At 40.9% G+C, this 22,961-nt stretch overlaps 1 protein-coding gene across 1 annotated transcript; it reads left to right on the top strand.

The window, feature by feature from the left end:
- Positions 1 to 3,834: 3,834 nt before the first annotated feature.
- Positions 3,835 to 14,238, top strand: sdf2l1 (stromal cell-derived factor 2-like 1). Its single transcript, XM_078170958.1, has 3 exons — positions 3,835 to 4,090; positions 13,160 to 13,356; positions 13,514 to 14,238. Exons 1-3 carry the CDS (start codon positions 3,913 to 3,915, stop codon positions 13,790 to 13,792), a joined length of 654 nt encoding a protein of 217 aa, XP_078027084.1. The 5' UTR covers positions 3,835 to 3,912; the 3' UTR covers positions 13,793 to 14,238.
- The last annotated feature ends 8,723 nt before the right edge of the window (positions 14,239 to 22,961 follow it).

Raw genomic sequence — 22,961 nt, 5'->3', positions numbered from 1 at the left:
AGTGTTGCCGGGGAGAGGGATGTCTGGGGTGCTTTGCTTGGCCTGCTGCCCCTGCGTCCCGGCCCCAGATAAGTGGATAAAAATGGATGGATGGATGGATGGTTTTATATACTTATTCCAAATAACTTACAATACTATTAAAATTGTTCAATAAAATTAATAATTTCGGGGCGTCAGTAGCATAGTGGATAGTGCCGGTGCCCCATGCACAGAGGCAATGCCTCGCTGCAGCGGTCACAGGCTCGGCTCCGGCTTGCAACCCCTTGCTGCATGTCAACCCACTCTCTCCCTCTCTCACCCCATTTCAATCTGTCCTGTCCATTAAAGGCAAAAAGCCCCAAAAAAATCTTTAAATTTTTTTTTTTAATAATTTCTCATTTTCTTTGATATTTTTAAAAAGATATACAATGATGATTGCTAGGTAACATGTATGTTAATATTATCCAGTGTCAAGTCTCTGATCATGTCATGAGATGATATGTGCATGATAGTGTGGCCCATCTAGTGTGGTCCATCAAATAGCATGCACTGGGGCCCGTCGTAACTACCTTACACCACTGATAAAGGATGATGCTTTTATATGCTGTCTAATGTTTTCATCATTACAGAATAGTCCAAACCTGCAAGTCAAAGTGATACAATGAAACACTGACTGTCAATGTAGTGATAAGTGATACATTTCACAAGCTGTAACAGATATGTGGTGGCTTCTTGCCTAGTCCCACGCTATCACAGGTTCTAATGCAACTGTCTTGGTTAAGTCAGAATGATTAGCAACAAAGCCTGATAACATGCCATTAGAAAAAGAACTTTATATTATATATTTCATTAAAGTTTGTTTGTTTTGGAGGTGTTGGAAGGTGTTTTTTTATTTTCTAGTTTGATAGATATTGCCATACAGTTTAGCCGTGCTTCCAGTCTTCAAGTCATTCAAAGTCTTACCAGCATTCTTTTTAATCTGCTTTTGGTGTGAAAGAATAGGCAAGAAAAATAAATAAAGCAAAGAACCAAAAATATATATATATATATATATTTTAAGTAGGCTTAGGCTATTTAGCCTACAATAGACCTATAGCCCAACTGTCTAAAAGAATATACACTATATAAGATAGTAGTTCACATAGGTGTGGTGACGTAGCTGGTCCATAAATTGATTTTGGACAACTTAATCAGCCTCCTGCTAAACTAATACAGTATACAGTAGATAAAAGATGAGTAGGCCTAAATATCTTATGAAAGATCCCCATTTCTGGCTTGCCGGCAAGGCTATTCAAGAGACGGTTGAGACATGGGGTCAAACATGGGGGGATTGCACATGCACAGTAAAATCTGGTCTGCACTTCCTCAAAGGCTCAGCAGGTGGCTTGAGACCACGGAATAAGGGGGGTGTTTGTTTCATGGTCAATTTGTATTTTTGGTTACATTTGGGAATTTATGAATGATTTGAAAATGTTTGTTTTTGCAATAGAATTTAACTATTATGGCAGAACTGATCATCTGTGCTCTGGCTTAACAGCAAAATATATTGTGATAATATCTAGTGTTACACTGAAGGATGATTCTCAGGATCAAAACCAATGAGCCCTAGTTCTTTGCCAGAAGCATTAGTTTAGGTTAGCTACTTTATTAAGGAAGAAAAACAAATTAAAATGATATTGAAAAAAGAGCTTATTGGCACATTTTGACATATTCCAGTATTCAAATATTCTCAGTTTCATTATTGTCTTGATGTCACACACCACAAAACACAGGAACAATTGCAGGACAAAAATGATTTATTTTGCGTTTTCACACACAGTCACCACACAAATAACAAATGAACTAAAAGTCTGAGGAAGAGCTTTGTGCTGGAAACATCACACAGCAAAACAAGAGGTAGGCCTATTTGATCTGGCTCCATTTTGTTGGTTCTGGGATATGTGCATGCATGTCATTTTCACAGCTTATTATTGGACTGTCACTGGTGGCCTGCGTTGTGGGTGAGAATGACAGAGATGCAAGTCCGACAACTTCAGGCAGCCGCCGTCCAAAAGCCCAAACAGACCGCACCAAGCGCACTCCTTGATCGCCTGAGCGGATCCTGCGCTTTTTATCTAGCGCCCCTGCTGTCACCCTCCAGCATCGCAGCTCAAGTTACACTGCGCAGGTGCAATCCCCCCATGTTTGACCCCGTGTCTCAGCCATGGGTCCGTCCCAAGTCTCTTAAATTACTGCTAGTGCTACTGCTAGCCGACTTTGCTAGCTGTTTAGCCCCTCCCACCTAGGAAAAAATGTGAGGAGCTAGCGCTAGGAGCGATGAGCGAGCATTGTCGGTTTAAGAGACATGAGACGTCCTTTCCACTGTAGCGTCACGTGAAGCGACGTCCATTCCTGATGACGGCGGCACAGCTGGATCTGCTGCATAACGGAGCCAGCGTCTGGCGTACATCCCAAGTCACATTATATTCGCTGATCAAAGCTGTAACGTCGTCATGACTTTGGTCACACACTTTTGCATGTATTACCATTGTTATTGAGTCATTTGCCGAAGTTTGTGGCAATTAAAGAACGGTCTGTAGCCCTGCCAATGTCACTGTGATGAGCATCATTATCATTATTATTATCATCATTATTATCACTATTATTAAATCCACTCGCCATCATTCAACAAGTCAGCTGCTGAGTGAATAAGACATATCAGACCTGTCAGTCTGCCTCAATCAATTCAATTTTATTTATAAAGCCCAATATCACAAATCACAATTTGCCTCACAGGGCTTTAAAGCATACGACATCCCTCTGTCCTTTGGACCCTCACAGCTGATCAGGAAAAACTCCCCTAAAAAAAACCCTTTAACAGGGGAAAAAACGGTAGAAACCTCAGGAAGAGCAACTGAGGAGGGATCCCTCTTCCAGGATGGACAGACGTGCAATAGATGTCGTACAGAACAGATCAGCATAATAAATTAACAGTAATCCGTATGACACAATGAGACAGAGAGAGACAGAGAGACAGAGAGAGACAGTGACAGAGGGAGATGCAGGACAGACGGCAGTAGCTTACAACAACATGAAAGTAATAATATTAATTAATATTAATATTAATAATTAATATCACCTACAAGCTATTAAACATTATTCCACTCACATGACATGCAGGACAATTAATGATAGGCAAATGTGTGTGTGTGTGTGTGTGTGTGTGTGTGTGGTGTTATATCAACACGTGTGGTTCTGGACATGAGCAGCTGCACATTTAACAGCCACACATCACCGACAATCCGCTGAACAACGTAACGGGTTGTGAATGAAATACACTTAATTACAACATGACAGTCTTGCACGAAATATCATTAACGTTACTCTTCGTAGTCACGTACACGTGTGAATTACAGCGTTTCATTGCAAAGAATGCATGTAACGGGTACACTTGCGCTGTTTCTCTGCCATCTCGTTCAAATGAGCCAGGTGTAGGGGGCGGGTATTTATATGTCATGGCCTCAAGCTGAAAAAGACTTCCTGTTAGGAACCTCTCGACCATCCTAGCTCGTAGCTGCTTAAAGCTTGCTGCTAGCTCCTAGCGCTAGCTCCTCGCTGCACAAATAAGAGACTTGGGACGGCCTAGAAGATGGCGGACCTCGAACGACTTCCGGTTCGAGCGAGGAGCTAGCAGTAGCACTATAAAAATAAGAGACTTGGGACGCACCCCTTCTCTTGAATAGCCTTGCCAGAGCCCTTGAATACGGCACTGAGCCTTGCTTGCCGGTGCGTAGCTATGGGCGCACAGTGGACGTACTTTGACCAATCACATGTCGACATTTACTTCCTTATTTTGGGACTTGTCAAGCTGTGATTGGTCGACATCAGCAGTAACGTTTGAATTGACTGAATGTGCTGCTCATCCTGTCAGTGTCAGACAACAGGGACACAAAGATGGAGATAATTCAAGCTCTTCACGTTTTTGTCAGATCACTGCTGTTTCTGCTGCTGTGGTCAAACTGTGAAGGAAGAGAGTCGGAGCTCAACCACGTTACCTGCGGCTCACTGGTCAAACTGCTCAACACCAGACACAATGTCCGCCTGCATTCCCATGATGTCAAATACGGCTCAGGTAACTTCACTCTTAGTCTATGTATCTATACCTTAACATTTTAAACCCGCGGTAACATACAGGACAAAATGCGTTGTATTTGTCTCTCCAGTTGCAGCTTACTTTTTGGAAAAGAACGGTATGCTAAATTTCATTCAATAATCCGACATTTTTAACTTACCTTGCTTCTCTGCAAACATTCACAACCCACAGTAGATACCACACGCAAGGTCTGTTAGCTACTGACTTTATGCTACATTCGGCATGTAGAAGATTTAGCAAGCAGCTCTTTGTTACTGTAAAACGAAGCCGGTACATATGATACCCACCGACGACCGCCGCCCATCGCGGTCTATGGAGCACTGTCATCAATAATGATACGTGAACAGGTGAACAAATAATATAACGTGAAATGGACTCGAAGCAAATATTCTTTCCCACGTTTGTCCTACGCCGAAATTAATAAGAGGTGCTATTCATTTGTGAAATGTTTTAAGTGATATCTTGGGGGGTTGATTGTGCCCACTAAGCAGGAAAATATGACATTGTCATTTTTGTCAATGTAGTTTGGCATTATGTTTTCCCACGCATGATGGCAGCATATGGAAGGCACCTGAGCAATCCGTTAATATTTGAGTACAGGGAATCAAATGTGTCAACTGACCTACAGCATTTTTAACGAAATACTTTATCCTTAATTTCTGCTGGGGCAAAAATAAATGTGGAATGTTTTGTGTTTTTTATTTTTCATGTTTTTACATAATGCCACCAAAATGTAAACCAGAGCTTCCGGTCACGATCTTCAGAGTTAAGCCCATTATAAAGTTAACAATCCATTAAATTGGAAATATTAGATTGAAATACAGTTCCCATCTATCAGATGTCAACAGGTAATTATGGTGTATATAAAGACACAATAAACTGTATTTAGCGTATTACAATGTCAGGACTATTTTAGAAATGATAAATTGAAATATTGCTGTTATCTACTATTTTCATATACATCCATACATCTTCTTAGAAAAATGTTCTTTACACCTGCAGCTCCCTCTGCCATGATGATGACACAATTATTTATTTCTCTTTTTGTTTTCTGTTGATCCTGCTATTTTACATTCCTTTGATTGTTCTGTAGTCCATTTTATTTACTGTCAGTTGTGTGTTAATACCACCCCCATTTGCTCCACTTATCCTCCATCTTCCTCTGTCACCATGTGCTGCAACTACCTAATTTCCCCACGAGAATCAACAAGTTTCCTACTTGGTACGGCCATTATTTTGAAAGGAAAATAGTCTGATTTCCTGTATCACCTCTGGCTGGTTGTGCTAAATTGGCACTTTGGAAGCTCTGCTATTGTCAGTGATTTAGATTGATTGGTTTAGGCTGATTTATTTAACCAGCAAAGCTGTAGACAGTAGATTCACCCACACAAATCTACGTTTGCTAACAGCTAGGCTAGATGGTGATGAGAGAAGTTCACATTTATTTAAATAGAGAGCCTGAGAGTGAAACGGGAACATGAAACAGGAACAGTCTGAATGCAAATGACACAAATTCACATAAAGGCAACTCACAATTTAAAAAAAAAACTGACATTAACTCATTACATTTTTGAAGATGTATTAATAAATTAATTATAGATACTGATTATGGAAGCAAATAACACATGTAAATATCTTACTTTGAACAGCTACTGAATACACAATATATATATTTTTTTTTTTTTAAGATTTTTTTTTAAGCCTTTAATCGATAGGACAGACAAGCGTGGGGGGGGGGGGGGGGGGTGACATGCAGCAAAGGGCCACAGGCTGGAGTCGAACCCGGGCCGCTGTGGCAACAGCATTGTACATGGGGCGCCTGCACTACCACTAAGCCACCAATGCCCCCTGAATGCACAATATTAAACACAACTGAATGCATATCATTGAAATATTTTACACAATTTCTTGATTAGCAAATTCAAAATCTAAATCTGAATATTTTTCTTTTCAATGTTCACAAGTTCTGATTTAAAAAAAAAAAAAAAGAAAAAAGGTAAGGGTTGTTCAAATCAAAGCTGAAAAAATCAAATAGAACATCAGTCAAATCCAACCAATCAGAGCATGGTCCATCATTCACGTGATCCAAGAAAGCGGCTCAAAAATTGAACCCAAAGACAACTACCAAGGAGAACAATGCAGCTCCAGTAAGTTGTCCAGTTTTTGATGTTTATCAACAATCTGATTTTACTGTATCTGATGTTTTATTTGACATTTTCAGCTTGATATTTTTATGTGAATTTGACCAGTCAAATTTAAGCAACCTTAGTCTATTCTCTTTATCTTTATCTTTATTCTAAAACTTGAATTTCTTTTATCTGAATTTGTCACCATTGAAATAATGTGTTTAAATTCAGCTTGTGAAAATGCAAATCAAGAAATTTCATATTTAAACTTCAAATAGGTGATTTCAGAACAAATTCATATAGCTACATGCTTTCCAAAGTAAATATTTCAATGCTGTGAATTCAGTGGAATACAAAGGTTCAGTGTGTAGGATTTAGAGGGATATATTGGTAGAAATGTAATATAATAAGAATATTTTCTTTGTATCACCTAAAGATATGAATAATTTTCTCTTTGTTACCTTAGAATGTGCTGTTTATAACCACAGAAGGAGCTGGTCCTTGTCCGTGGAGTCCGCTATGTTGCACCACCATGTTTCCACAATAGCTCAGAACGGACAAACCAAAGCTTGACCCTAGTCAGGGCCATACACGTTTTCATGTCAGCCACCATAGTTAGCAGCCCATCTGTGATGGGAGTGTTGGAAAAACTGCTTTATTCAATGTTTTTACTGGTTAAAGAGGCAACAGACAGCATTTTTTCCTCAATATATCATTATGAAAATAATGTGGGTTGCACAGGGTTGTGGCCACAGTAAAATCAGACTATCAGCGTTTACATAGGTTACTTAGTGGCTTTGCAATCTTTGCAATAAGCTTCTGCCATCAGGGCGAAATTTTGTGGAAAAAAAATCTGCTTTACGGCAGGAAACACGTCATGTATTGCGAAACTGGTCGGTCAGCCAATCAGGGACTGGAGCTGGTCCTTATGAGGAGCTGGGCATGAGATAGTTGAGTCAGGAGCACAATGGCAGACGGACAAAGTTTGGAGACAAGTGAAAAACGGCCTAGCAAAAGAAAATGAGTTCCTCTGTCTGAGGAGGCAAAGAAGAGCAAAAAGGAGAGTGATAAAAGAAGAGGAAAAACAACAGTAAACCTCAGTCAGGCATTCAAGAGATGGAGGGAGCTCCGTGACCAAAGAGGCTTCAAAACCGATGTCCAGCTAGCTTTCTTTCTAAAGGCCCGAACATACTCGGGCGTACTATAAGCGGAACGGACTCCGCGAGGAATATCCGCAGTCATTCGGGCTTCCATAGTCGAGCGCACTTCCGCGCTGTAGTTTCCTGTAAAAATGTCCGTGAAACGCGCAGTCGTAAAATCTGAGCTTTGCGCGCACAGGCCTTGCGGACGTCCGCTTTGAGTCCGCGCAGACCTCAGCGGAGTCCGTTCCGCGTATGTTCCGCCCGAGTATGTTCGGGCCTTAATGGATCAGTAAGCAACATGGCTAAATGTTAGCTAGACAAGAGAGGATTGTACTGTACTGGCTGCTAGTTAATTCCTAGCTGGCCAGCATCGCAAATCACCGCAACCAGGGACTGGGTAGCGAGTGTTGGTCGGCTGACATTCTCGTTGCCATTCTACTGCAGCCCTCCGACAGTGATACCCCCTGCCCCTCCTTCCCTTCCTTCTGTTCTCTTCTCATGGAGGCAGCTATCGACGGACATCGCCCAGCTAAGTTACGCCCAGCTGTGAATACTGGACTTTTCACTGCAACGGCCTCAGACTGAGGAGCATCAAAATCAGTTAATGTTAGTCCACACAGCTCTCCCAAGCTGTCCTGGAGAGCGGGGAGATCATGTCGGTCACTGGCCATAAATGTGAGGGCAGCCTTCGCAGCTACTGGGCACCCAGCATCTCCGACCGGGAGAAGTGGAGTAAAATCCTCTTCTCCGCTCCCGTTTGTCTGGTGAACGCCTCTTCTCTGTCAATACACTCTGCCAGCAATTTAATAATATTGATGCCAGTTATAACATTTGAATCTTTTAGTAGTAAGCCATGTAATAAGCGGGATAATGTATAGTGAGCCAGTGACTGTTGAAAAATAACTGCGCTGCGTGTCGGGGTTCCATTCCCCTGTCGGGAGTTACTTTTCAACAGTCACCGGCTCACTATACATTATCCCTTACGTGTCTACTGTTGTTTGTACTGATACTGTACATATTGGTATAATTTACTGTGAGTTGTTTGTACTGGTACTGTGCATTCTGGTATAATTATTTGCATTACTATTTGTTTTTTCTTCAGATAAATCTGATAATCGTTGCTCGGTCTCTTTACTCATTTATTTAGTATAATGTCCACACACCTTCTGATTCTACATATACATAGAGGCATACTGGTGGCTTTGCAGCCTACATTTTTTTATTATCTCTGATCCCCATGGTCAATTTGGTCGTTGCGACAGTGCGACGCAACACGACTGATGCTAGGTGGCGCCAAGCTAAAAAAAAAAAAACGAATCCTATCTGTTGCCTCTTGAACATCACTGAGTCAGTTTGTTTTGGAGAGGAAGTAACCTTTGTGGAAAATTCAGTTTCTGGTCAGTGCCGTAGAATATAACAGAGTCGCGACAAAATGCTTGTGCGTCACGTGACTCATGTAGACCTCGGATAGTTCCCGGAAGTTACTGGCGGGCCATTTAAATACATAATACTGAGAGACAGAACTCCCATTTTTGGTAAGTAGCTGTCAATAACTACATTGATTTATAATATATGTGTAGCACGCCATAAACAGTTACATCTTTATGTTGTTTTTTAAAGTAAAATGTGCTAATATTTGAGGATTAGTGTTGCACCCCTGGACCCGTAACATCATTGTTATTGCCACTCCTGAACTGTAACATTAATGGTCCTCATCCTGCAGCACTCCTGACACGAGGCAGGCAGCATCACTGCAGTATAATTCCTTAAAATGTTTACTTATATTTCAGTGTTGGGTGCTGTTGTAACTGATCAGCACACTGGAAACCAGCAGGTGGGTCTACCAGCTCTGGTGTATTAATTTGCACTTGTCATAGTGACTGACTGGCAAGCCAATTTGCTTTTGTTGTGCTAACCTCAGCATTTGCCTACTGTGTTTCATATGACTGGCTCTCAAATATTCATCCCTATCTCATCAAGTTATCAGACTTTGATCCTGTGTCTGGTCGTCCCTGTGTCCATAGTTATCTGTTCATTTGAAAAGGTCTAGGCTATTTAATTGTTTAATATCATCACACTGTTATTTATATAAGCAGGGGATTTTAATACAAAGTTGTAACCACTGTATGTGAATGCATGAATCGGTCAGATCTGCACTCCAGAGGAGAGCCTTCATCAGACTATGCAATATCGCCCACTACTGGATTTGTAAGTTAATGAACTGCAATTAAAGCTCTCTGTGCTTTAATTAGCCACTATGAAACAACATGACCCTCTTCTATTTTATAGTGCCTATTAATATTATAATATTATAATGATGGTAACTGGTAATATGCAATGTATTACATTTTCAAAGTAACTTGCCCAACACTGTATATCATATATATTCAATATAATTACTTATATAATTAATATAAAATGCAGTATAAGACATATTAAGTATGATTCCTTATCTCTGTAACTACTTGAAACACACCTTGTTAAGTTTTAAGTCTCACCAAGATCAACTCAGCACTTACCTGCAGCGTCCTCTCTCACACAGTGGTCCTGCAGCATCACTGCTCTGCCACCACCCAGTGCTCCTACAGCAGGTTACAAATATACAAGATTACATATCTAATACTGTGATAGAATATATGTTTAGCATGATCATATGTATAACACAGTAATTTATACATACATTTGGTATTTAGAATAATTCCCCATTTAGCCTGGTATGTTTCATTTATCAAAATTACTTATCTTGTGTTTTAAATCTCATTCAGGTCCTCAAACTTCCCTCTCACTTCGCTATCAATGTAATATCAGCTGAGCTGTAACATATTATAGACAGGTATACTCAACAGAATCACAAAGCCTAAAAAACTGACCATAAGTTCCATTTTTGTTTCATTTCACCTCCTCCACTCAACAATCACGCAGCAATGTCATATTTAACTGAGCTAATATCTAACTCAGACTAGCTCGCAAAAAATCAGGACTGGAAGCACTCTAACTTCCCAATGTTAGATAAAATAGTTTAGGAGAAGACAATTTAAAACTAACAGGCTGTTCATGGTTAGCATTACCTGTATGGTGTGTACAGTATGTACAGTGTCCTTGCCTAATTTGTTATCTTTTAACATTACATAAATCTACTAATTTAATGGGAGTTAATCCACTAACAAGCTTTAATACACATGCTAATTTAGATAAATTGTGCTGATAATGTAAAATTTGAGTCTTTGGACATCTTACCCGTTAAAAGTACATCACAGCCGGTCTTTTCTTCTGTAACTCCATTGCGCTGCTAGCATGTGCCGCTTACTTCGGGAACTATTGAGAGGCTCCGCGATCCGCCATTGCTGTGAAAAAAAGGCCCATTAGAGTGAACGGAGAAGACGCGACTCTCTATTCAAGGGCTCTGCTTCTGGTAAAAAAAAAAACCCAAAAAAACTCTGAACCTCTGGATCAGAAGTAAATTGAGCACACATTAAGTTATCAGAGAAAAATTGTGAGCATGCATTAGCAGGTGCTTGGTTAGATCCCTGTCTGCAATGTGCAAGCAGCATAAAAAAAACACTGCTTTGTAAAAGACAAAGAGACCTCTGCAGATAATTTGGCTCTCGGTTTAAAACCTCCTGAGCAAGTGTTAGGACCATGCAATGAGGCAACAAGGATGCAAGAGTTGTTGACAAAACCATGGGATTTTATTTGCCTAAAAAATGCCTGTAAAATTAGAACTAAACAAATAGGCCTATAAAAGAACTTAACTGTTCTCAATATAATAACTAAACAAAGTGTTCACTGAACAAACTGACCTGTCAAAATGACACACAAAGGAGCATATATAGTGGCTAGAATAGTCGTAAATATTACAAACAACAAACACTGCATGCAACACTACATTCTTTTTAAGGGCAGCTGCAATACCTACTAAAAGTAAAAAGAAAAAGTATGAAGTTTGGACCCTCAGCCACACCTTTTGCTCCACCAGCAAGGGACCTCCCTAAACAACCACAGTAACATGTGGCTGTGGCCATCACATCAAGGAACACTGAAGGAATCCTAACTGGGAGAAATTTTAGTTGGTTGCAATCTGCAGTTCTCACCACTAGATTCTAGTGTTGGATGATAAAACGATAACCTATCGTATTGCGATAAACACTTATGTGCCAACGATAGAAAAAACGTTCGATATAACGTTAGATAATGTTACTGTATTCTGTCGGGAAAAAACACGAGGAAGGCCGCGCAAGTTACCCTCAGAGTCCGGCTTTGCAGGGTTGGTTGCATGAACACACTCACTTGCTCCCTGGTAACCTAGCAACAGTGTCATGCAAACCATATGTCTATAATGCAAACAGCTTACAACATCAGGTTTGGTTGCACCATCCTTGTGTGTGGGCTTGTTTTTTTGGAAAGTCGCTTACAAATATTGGTAGTCGGGGTTGTTGTTGAAAGTTTAATTTATACTGGATGTCCAGAGCTGTTACGTGTCATTACAAGTTACCTCAGGTTTGCACTAATTTCCACATAGCACTTTCCTCACTATGTGAATCGCTTATTCATTTGTACATAGTCTTTTGTTCAGCTGCTCATCTTTACAGATATGTTTGCCTGAAAGCATTTACTAGCTTTACTTGATGTTAAGAGAAAACTGTTCATTTTTTATTTTAGTTTTTATACCATCTTGAGTGTTTTCTGATGGTTGTGTTGACATTACATTTTCCTCCGTCTGCCTTGACTGCTGACTGTGATTGAAATCAGAAGAAAGCTATTGAGTTTAAAATAAATGTGTTAAAATTTATTTATTTTCTCCTGGTCCTTATTTTAAATAGGTTATTAAAAAAAATATCGATAATTATTGTTATCGATCAATATAAACCAGCTATATCGTGATGTACCTACTTTTCAGCCATATCGCCCAACCCTACTGGATTCCAACCAAATCCCCCTAAATCTTACACAGTGTTCCTTTTAAATTACAATGTCAAGTATTCAGTGGCTGTTTAAATACTTTTATTTGTTTCCATTCTGATCAAGTTAGACAAGTTACAGAATGTTGATATACTGAATCACACACCTCTGCCAAGTCCTCTCTGCTGCAGAAAAGTTATCCTTGTTGTTTCAGTGTAGTAATTTCATTTGTATCTTTCATTGCTATCAGTAAACATTACATACCCCTGAATTGCAGATTTATTTATCTTTTTACTTGAAAGATACTGCCAGTGCACTGTCAATCAACAGAGACTGCTTTGTTGACTTTTGTTAAGATAATTCTTGATGAATACAAGTTGTTACGGAAAACTTTTAACAATAGTAAAACTATATCAAAACATCTGTTTAAGAAAACTCATGCAGGATAATCCAAGTCATATTTATCCAGTCGTATGCTCAGTACAATCCTTTCCATGAGGAACTGACCTGAAAGTTTAATTTTCCTATGCTCTCTTCAAAGCCAGACTCCATTGACAAAAACAGTAATTTTAGCTTGCTGAACACAGGAGCTGCTGGTTTACCACTGGCTCAATCTGTAATGTGTTTGAATTATTGTGTGACTTTGGGGAATCTGAACTAACCCTTTAAAACACGAAAGTCCCACAATATCATTGTGCCTTATTGTTGGTACTAATGGTCTAATGGTTAACCAAAGAAGACTGTCCATATTTTTATAACTTAACAAGTGAAACTAAACCCACTAAAGTTGGTGTTTCTCTCTCTGACATCTTAAATAGAGCCCAGTGGGATTTGTCACTTATGTCTTGTGTGTGTGTGTGTGTGTGTGTGTGTGTGTGTAGGCAGTGGACAGCAGTCTGTAACTGGAGTGGAGAACGCAGATGATGCCAACAGTTATTGGCAGATTCGTGGGAAGCCTAACCGTCCGTGTCAGCGCGGGGCAGCTATCAAGTGTGGTCAGGCCATCCGCATCACACACATGAAGACCGGTCGAAACCTCCACACACACCACTTCAGCTCACCCCTGTCTAATAACCAGGTCAGACAGCAGTACTCACACTTATGTTGAAGATATGTTTTTGATACAACAGTGGGCTCTATGGGACAGGGGAAGATAATGCAGGCTTTAGAGATACACACAGTATTTGTTAGGATATATTCATTGTTGGTGTGGGTTTGTTATCTTTGGCCTGCAGGAGGTTAGCGCCTTTGGAGAGAATGGCGAGGGTGACGACCTGGACGTTTGGACGGTGCAGTGTGACGGTGTTCACTGGGAGCGCGACGAGGCAGTGCGCTTCAAACACGTGGGCACCGATGTCTTCCTGAGCGTGACAGGCGAGCAGTATGGCCATCCCATCCGCGGCCAGCGGGAGGTGCACGGCATGAGCACTCCAAACCAGCACAACTGGTGGCGCTCCATGGAGGGCGTGTTCCTTCAGCCCAGCCAGATGCCGCTGCGCCACGATGAGCTCTGACATCATCACTAGGAGACATGTGGATTCAATTTGAGGGTTCCATAGCTCTCCTGGACCAAATGACGTCATGTGTGAAGGATGAAGAATACTTGACTGATGACTCATCTCAGTACATGTGAAGCACTCAGGGTGGTCTGAGACAAGGAGGATAATATTTTTCCCTAAAAGTTTGAATAAGAGCAATGATACTGTATGTAGTGTAGGCATATGGTCTATAGACCAGTTTCCTCCTTAGAGAATTTCGAAGTGAAGGAAATATTTTTTGTAAAAACCAAGGCTAGGTTACCAACTAGGCAAAGCAACTACCGCTGGGCCCACAAAAGCCCTTAAAGACACATGTTCACTGTTGTAATCTGAATAATTTTGTAAATATGCACATCTAAAGAACAATATCAGTTGAAATGTTGATGGGCCTTGTGTCAAATAAAACCTTTGTTTTAGTTCAAGTTTTTGTTTGTGATGTACCACACACACAGACACACATACATATGTATGTACAAACATACATATATAATTATACACCGATCAGCCACAACATTAAACCACTGACAGGTGAAGTAAATAACATTGATCATCTCATTACAATGCACTGTTCTGCTGGGAAACCCTGGGTCCTGGCATTCCTGTGGATGCCACTTGACACGTACCACCCACCCAAACACCATTACAGACCAGGTACCCCCCTCCATGGTAACATCACTCCCAGATCCAGCACAGGGCAGCACGATCTCCTCCCCCAGCCCCCCCAGTTCGTTTTATATGTCCCTGAAAGTCATCTGAACTCTATGTACTGTCATATTCTAAAGGCTAATGAGTCAAAGTTGAACTAAGTGGCCCTCTCGCAGATCCTGGCCCTATTACCACCACTGGCAACAGCAGAACTTAAAGCAACTTAGAATGTACCTCCTACTCAACCCCTCCTCAGTCACCAGAATAAATGTTGGCATTGTACATTTCTGCAAAACCACGGATACACTACATTTGTATTTTATTATATAGCAGGTACGTTGAAACTTCACATTACACTGCTGTGGTTAACATGGTTAGGTTCAGGCACAAAAAGGTTATGGTTAGAAAATGACCAGGTTTTGACTTAAAATACCATGTTTTGCGGGTACAATTATTGCTGACAAACCAGGGATCGGTTGCTCCAAAACACCCACATTTGGTGCCTAAAAAGCTGCTGGAAACACGATGATGACTGGCCAAGCCACAACCAGTTTTATTGTTTGTTGGTGTTCAACAGTGGTCAGCAGCTTGGCAGGCATCTACTCTAGGTGTCATACTAGCCTCTAGAACCCCAGATGATGAAGTCATCTCATACAGTACATACCTTCTTTGTGGTTTGCAGAAACGTACAATGCCAACATTTTCCTCCAGTGACCAGACTGTCTTCATCTGTGAAGATGGCCGGAGCTTTACTAAAGGCATCTACACAAAATGGCTAACCAGTTCTAAATCTGCTCTGAATTTTCTCTTAAAGGTCCAGTTTGTAGGATTTAGGGGGATATATTTGCAGAATATAATATAATCAATATGTTTTCTTTAGTGTATAATCACCTGAAAATAAGAATTGCTGTGTTTTTCTTACCTTGAATGAGCTGTGTATATCTACGTGGGGAGCAGGTCCTCATCTATGGAGATCTCCATGTTGCATTGCCATGTTTCTGCAGAAGCCCAGAGAGTCTTTTAGTCAGAGCACAAAATGTCAGCTGAACATGCAAACACAGGATTTTTTTTTTTTTTAAATCAGTTCACTAAGGTAGATATTCAATTTACTGGGTGAAAGATAAATTTATCAGCAACTATTTTCATGACTGAGTAATCATTTTACCCACTTTTTGAGCAAAAATGTCAAATATCTTAGGGTGTAGAGAAACCTGACAACAGGAACAGATTTGATTTGGCCAACAGCTGCATCACAAGTATTTAAACTGAAATGGTGAACCAGATTTAAACCATATTTAATTTTAAGTAGCCTAGTACCCAGGGGTCTCATCTATAAAACAGTGCATAGGATCCATAATAATGTACACACAGACAAAAGCCAAAAATGGGACAGTTCAGAAACAAATTTTAAAAAGGGCTTAGTTTTTTAGATACCCCTAAAACAAAACACCACCATGTTTTTCGTACTTTGAGATGTCCCCTTCGTTAAATAGATGGTGGTAACAAAAATAATTTATACAGCGAAATACAGGTAAAAGTAATGAACCTGATTAATATATTGACTTACCCAATAGGTGACAAAGTGCATAACAAGCATGAAGAAAGAAGAAGAAAGAGGGACGTCGGTGCCTTAGTGGTAGAGCAGGTGCCCCATGTACAAGGCTGTTGCCGCAGCGGCCCGGGCTTGAATCCAGCCTGTGGCCCTTTGCTGCATGTCACTCCCTCTCTCTCCCCCCCTTTCACACTTGTCTGTCCTATCAATTAAATGCTTAAAAATGCCCAAAAAAATATCTTAAAAAAAAAAAAGAAAGAAGAAATCTAAACTTACCAGAGTCAGTTGAGAGCACACAACCAACTGCCTTCTTCTCTCAGCTACTCGCTGATGTTTTCGGCGATCAAGTACTTCCGATATTTGTACCATATCGATGGATAAATACCCCGTTAATTTCCCCTGTCCTTTTTAATGCCTTTGTCACTTCAGCTGGCTGTGCTTTCTGATGTGTCTTCTCCTCCCATTTTTTAATTATTTTTCATTTGCAAAGTATACAGTATAGTACAGCTGGCAAACTCGCCTTATTTAATGTTTCACTCTCTGTTTATTTTATACTTATTTTCTGTGTGAGCAGACTTGAGATTAAACAAGTTAAAGGCGCAGTATTGTTGGGGAGAATTTAAGTTAACCTTTTTTTTTGACACTGCTCATGATTGTTCACTGGGTGCACTTAGTTCTAAATATGTCATCCTACGTTTATAGGGTGAACTGTTAACCTAAGTTGGAGTTAGTGTTGATAGGAAGTTATGTTGGTTAAGAGATCAGAGGGGGACTCTGGGTTTGGGGACAGCTGACAAAAGTGTGTGTGTGTGTTTTGTTTTATTTTTGTCAGTTTTTTCTTGTTTGTTTGTTTGTTTGTTTGTTTGTTTGTTTGTTTTTTCAACCCACCAGAGCAACTCATCTCACTCAAATTCTGAAATAGTTCAAACATGAAGGAGAAAATCATTTTTATTAGTGGGAATGTGAAGGGGCAAAATCATCAAGTGGAAAGGAGCAAGGTCTTCTCACACTTAAAGCAGCTCAAGCCTGGGGTAGTTTTCCTGCAAGAAACTCGCCTACATGACTCTGACCAATGGCGATTAGGTAAATGCTGGGCTGGACAATTTTTTCATTTCCAATTTTAAAGGGAATGCTAGGGGCACAGCTATCCTTATCGATAGAAATATTACTTTTGAGCCTTCTGATGTTATATCAGATATAAATGGGCGCTTTATTATCATTTCAGGCAAACTTTACAATAAGTCTGTGACACTGGCCAATTTTTCCCAACTCCCAAATCTCAACTCTCATTCTCTTATTCTCGGAGGGGATTTTGATAGCTATTTAGATGCTGTGTTTGACCACTCCTCCCCCAAGCCTAGCATGCTTAGCAAATCCGCTGGATCATTTCTTGACAACTTTAGCCTCTCTGATCCATGGCAGTTCTTATACCCCACAGGTGGAGAATTTTTTTTTCTCACATTCACCACACCTGTACTTGAATAGATTATCTTTTTATAGATCATTCATTAATTCCAAATCTTAAATCCCGTAGTTATGAGAGAAATATTATTTCTGATCACGCGCCCGTAGTTCTACAATTGGCTTTTCCAGAGGCTGAATATGCAAGAAAACATTGGAGACTTTATCCTTTGCTGCTCACAGATGAAAGTTTTCTTACACACATCTCAACACACATTAAAATATCTTTTTAGCACTAATAAAATACCAGATGTGTCTGATAAAACAATTTGGGAGGCCATGAAAGCATATTTAAGAGGTAAAATTATATCATTTGCAGCATACAAAAATGTGTGCTCTAAGGAGAGACAAAGATAAATTGCCAATCAGATATTAGACATAGATAGACAATATGCAAATTCACCCTCCTCTGAACAACATAAAGAAAGTTTGAGACTCCAGTCAGAATTTAATCTTCTCTCCTCTCACCAAGTTGAAAGTCAGCTACTCCAGAGTAGGAATGAGTTCTGCGAGCATGGTGAGAAGGCAGGCAAACTCCTGGCCAATCAACTTTATGGGTTGAGAGCAAAGCAACTTATTGCTGGTATATGGTGTATCAGATCAGAAAATGATCAATGAGAAGTTCAGAGCCTTTTACTCAACTTTATATACTTCAGATTGTACAGCAGATGTAAGTGTCATGGATAATTTCTTCAGCAACCATGACATACCGTCCCTTCCCCAAGACCTGAGAAACAAGGCAAAAAAAGGAGGTGACCAAGGCATTCTTGAGATTAAAAAGCCTTTATTTGAAGTGGCTAATACATTGTAAAAGATAAAATGCACCTACGCGTTGCGGCACACAGCCTTCATCAGGGTGACAAGAAACAAGCTTGATGCTCCCATAACCCAGGAGGAAATTATTACAGTAATATCATCTATGCAGTTGGGTAAATCACCTGACCCAGATGGGCTCCCGTCAGGTTTCTTTTTTTAAGAAATTCTCAGCCAAACTGGCTCCCTTTTTATGTTCAGTGTTCACTGACTCCTTTGACTCTGGTGGACTCCCTCCTTCATTCAATCAAGCCTGTATCTCCTTGCCACTGAAAAAGGATAAGGACCCATTAGACTGTGCTTCCTACAGACCAATATCACTACTAAATACAGATGTTAAGATCCTTGCCAAAGTCCTGACCCGAAGATTGGAACTTGTTCTCCCCTCTGTTATATCCCCTGATCAAACAAGATTTATAAAAGGACGCCATTAATTTTATAATATTCGGCGGTTGCTCAACATCCTGTACTCCCCCAAAGATACTGAGTCAGTATGCCTTATCTCTGTGGATGCTGAAAAAGTGTTTAACAGAGTAGAATGGATTTATCTTTTTATGACACTTTGAAAATGTGGTTTTGGCCTCTGTTAGAATGACCATAGCGGCTGGCTATTGCAGTAAAAGAGCAGTCAAAAGGCGATGGTACAGTGCACCAAATCATGGGTGTTTATTCACCAAACCAGAAAAAAAACCCACATAAAGCGGTACAGGCATGGCAGCATTAACAGATGGGAGACCTGACCAGCACCAAGGCGCCTTTTATACCCTATCACTGGTCTACTTGATTGGCTGCTTCCATTAACAGGTTTTTTAACAAAATATATTATCTCATGGCTAATCACCACCAACAATATAACCAGCCTACAATTAACATATTATTTACTATTACTGCTGTACGGCTATTTACCCCCCCCCCCCCCCCCCCCCCCAGAATAAACACAAACCCACTACAATAAATATACATATATACACCAACCAAACAATCTTTAAGTTGGTGTTCGTACCCCCGGGGATTCTTTTGGCTGAACACCCTGGAGGAGACACAGGAAGGACAGGTAAGTCTACACAAACAACTCAAACACAGGCCGCAACTTTAACACACTAATAAACACTTTCACATTGCAATATTAAAGCACATTTATGTTGTGTCTAATGAAACAAAACTCAACAGCCCTTAATTTTAACTGTTGTCTATCAATTATGAACCTTGTAGGTGGGCACACAGTATTGTCTAATCTAACTCCCTCCCCTCCTCAGGTGAAGCAGATCATCCACAACCGCACCTGGCAGAAGACAACACCCGTCACCAATCACTACTCATCAATTTCACCATGGTTTGAAATGTTCATCCGCATCACATATTCAATAAAGCTCATGTGCAAATATGCAATGTGCAAACTGCTCTGTGCAAATCCTGCTAATAAAGTGCAACTATCACCATGAAAGTGCCATGTGCCATTATTAAAGTGCCTAATTAAGTTGTTTGTTTAAAAGTGACATTAATACACAGACTCAGTTGTGCAATATTTACAGCCATTTACAAGCCATCAGTCACTAGTAACGAAGGGCTCTTCATTACAGCCCCATTTTCTATAAATTAAACTGTTGCATAAATGTTCCTCTGCCTCTGTACTAACTAAAAATCATTATTCTAAATATTTTGACTTACACCGCGGGACCCAGCAGGGCTGTCCTTTGAGCCCGCTCCTCTTTGCTATTGCTGTTGAGCCGCTCGCAATTGCCATTCACAGCACCAGGCAGATACAGGAGATACAAAGGGGAGGAGTTAAGCATAAGGTCGTGCTGTATGCAGATGACCTTCTCCTATTTGTTTCAAAACCAGCCACTTACTTGCCAGAAGCACTGACTGTATTGGAGGTTTTCAGTCAGTTCTTGGCATACAGACTTAACTTAAATAAGAACTTTTCCAATTAACAAGCAAGTTCTTACACTAGATTATACAAATTTTCCTCTGAAGGTGGTAAAAGACCACTTTAATTATCTTGGGATATGTGTTACTGGGGGTTTTAAAAACCTGTATAAATCTAATTTTCTTAGTCTGTTCAACCAGACAAAGCAAATTTTATCCAAATGGTCCCCTCTGTCTTCACTGCTTGGGAACAGGACCTAGGCTCTACTTTCACTGATGATGTATGGGACTTAGTCCTCAATCGTACACACTCCTCTTAGATGTGCGCTCGTCATGCACTCTTGCAATTTAAACTAAACTTATAAACACACATCTAAAGCCAAATTGGCATGAATATACTCAGATGTGGACCCTTCATGTGATAAATGTGAAAGTGCACCCGCCACACTCCTTCACATGTATTGGGCATGCCGCTCTTTGGTCAGATTTTGGGATTCAGTCTTTCAAACAATCTCTGAGTGCCATTATTGGCATTGCTCAGACTTGGTGTTGCCGAGGCCCCCCCGTTCATTCACACTGTCTTAGGGACATCATGTCTTATTTGAATCTAGAGAAAATCCCTTTTACTACCCGGGGGAAAATGACTAACTTCTACAAAGTGTGGCGCCCCTTTTTGGATATTTTTGAAAAACCCACTACTGTCATTTCTGAGCAGCACTGGTCTGTATGGGTCCACCAACACCCTTCAGCTCCCCTTTAGCAGCCTCTCAGAAGAGTTCGTAGTGACACAGATAAGAGAGGTCATGGAGTACAAAGGCTCCAGGGACCCCAAGGTGGCAGCAACTGACATTGAGGTCCACACAGGCATAAAGTGGAGAGCTGCCAGAGTTACAGGTAGCAGAGGAACGGCTAAGGCAGAAGGCCCTTGTTGGGCCTAGGCTACTTACCACGCTGTCAGATCGACAAAGCAACAGGAAAGGAGTGACAACATCTCCTCCAGGAAGTGCGTGCAGGCATGGAGGCGGTATTAGTCTGCAAGATGGTGGGACTCGGTAGCACCTTACCAGGTCCAGCAAACCTTCACACTTGGAGCAAGGCTGAGAGACCATCCTGCCCCCTGTGTGCTTGGAGAGGATCCCTCCAACATCTCCTAAACAGCTGCCCCAAAACCTTGGCTGATGGCCACAACCAGGTGCTCGAAGCAGTTGCAGATTAAGTCACCACAGCCATTAAGTCCAAAAAAAACACCACCCTAGGAAGAAAACCATCTCTTTCCTCAAGGCTGGAGAGAGGCCCCATTCCCGACCACAGACAAGACAGTACCGACTGTCCAGACTGGCAGCTGAGAAAGGATCTCAGCTCAAGTTCCCTGATCACATTGCGCACAAGAGACTCCACCCAGACTTGATCATCACCTCAGATTCCACCATGCAGGTGATCATGTGGGAGCTGTCTGTGCCCTGGGAGGAGCACACGGAGGGGGCTCATGAGAGGAAGCATGTTAAATATCAAGAGCTGGTGGAGCGGTGCAGAAGCCTAGGCTGGCAGGCTCTCTGTGAGCCAATTGAAGTGGGCTGCAGAGGATTTGCTGGGCACTCAATCTGTAAAGCAGTGGCAGGGCCAGGAATAGCTGAGGTTGCAATGAGGAGGGCCATACAAACCATTACTAAAGCCGCAGAGAAAGGCACTCAGTGGCTTTGGATAAAGAGGGCGAGCCCATGGATTGCTGCTGCTGGAATGCAATCCAGAACTTGATCAACAACGGATGGGTTACCAGAGTGAGGGGGTCTGATGTTGAAAGACCTGAAACCTCCATTGACCCCAGGAACATCCTTGATGATGCATCTCAGTGCATCCTAGAAATGTATCTTGAAACTGGCATGTCATGAGTATCCGCCAATATCTGCTTTAAAATGAACTGACAGAATTGGCCAACATGCTTTGTCTCAATTTGCACAATAAATGAATATTACATGCACTGAAAAGCATTCTGTTTCATGTCTCCATCTGCTGGTGGGCCATCACAATAAGACCATGCATACATAATATGATGTTAATTCCACTACAAAAGAGACTTGAGGATTACTAAAATTAGGTTCGGAAAAAAGTGGATATATCGATATCACATACTAAAGTTTCTTTCAGAGTTCCACAAGGTTCTGTGCTTGGACCAATTCTATTCACTTTATATGTTTCCCTTAGGTAACATCATTAGAAATCACCACACACTGAACAAGTTACTGTGATTTTATTAAGAGCGAACAACAGCGACTCAGTTCAGTGTGCAGTGATTTATGTTATGATTTGAGATGTTCCTGCGGCCGACCAGCACCTGATACATGAGACTGGCTGTGCAGAGGGAGTTCTGCTCACTTATCATTAGAAATCACTCTGTAAATTTCCATTGTTATGCAGATGATACACAGTTATATCCACTGATAAAGCCAGAAGAAAGCAATCAATTATCTAAACTTCAAACATGCCTGAAAGACATAAAATCCGGGATGAGCTCCAATTTCCTTATGTTAAATTCAGATAAAACTGAAGTTATTGTTCTTGGCCCCAAACACCTCAGAAACTCTCTATCCAAAGATATAGTTTCTCTGGATGGCATTGCTCTGGCCTCTAGCACTACCGTAAGAAACCTCAGAGTAATATTTGATCAAGATTTGTCTTTTAACTCCCATATGAAACAAACTTCAAGATCTGTATTCTTTCACCTGCTTAATATTGCTCATATTAAGCCTATACTGTCCCAGAAAGATGCAGAAAAAGTGGTCCACGCATTTGTTACCTCTAGGCTGG

The sequence above is a fragment of the Epinephelus lanceolatus genome, chromosome 9, assembly GCF_041903045.1.
Source record: "Epinephelus lanceolatus isolate andai-2023 chromosome 9, ASM4190304v1, whole genome shotgun sequence".
NCBI lineage: Eukaryota > Metazoa > Chordata > Actinopteri > Perciformes > Serranidae > Epinephelus > Epinephelus lanceolatus.
The sequence above is the reverse complement of the archived record's forward strand: the minus strand, read 5'-3'. Positions and strand labels throughout refer to the sequence as shown.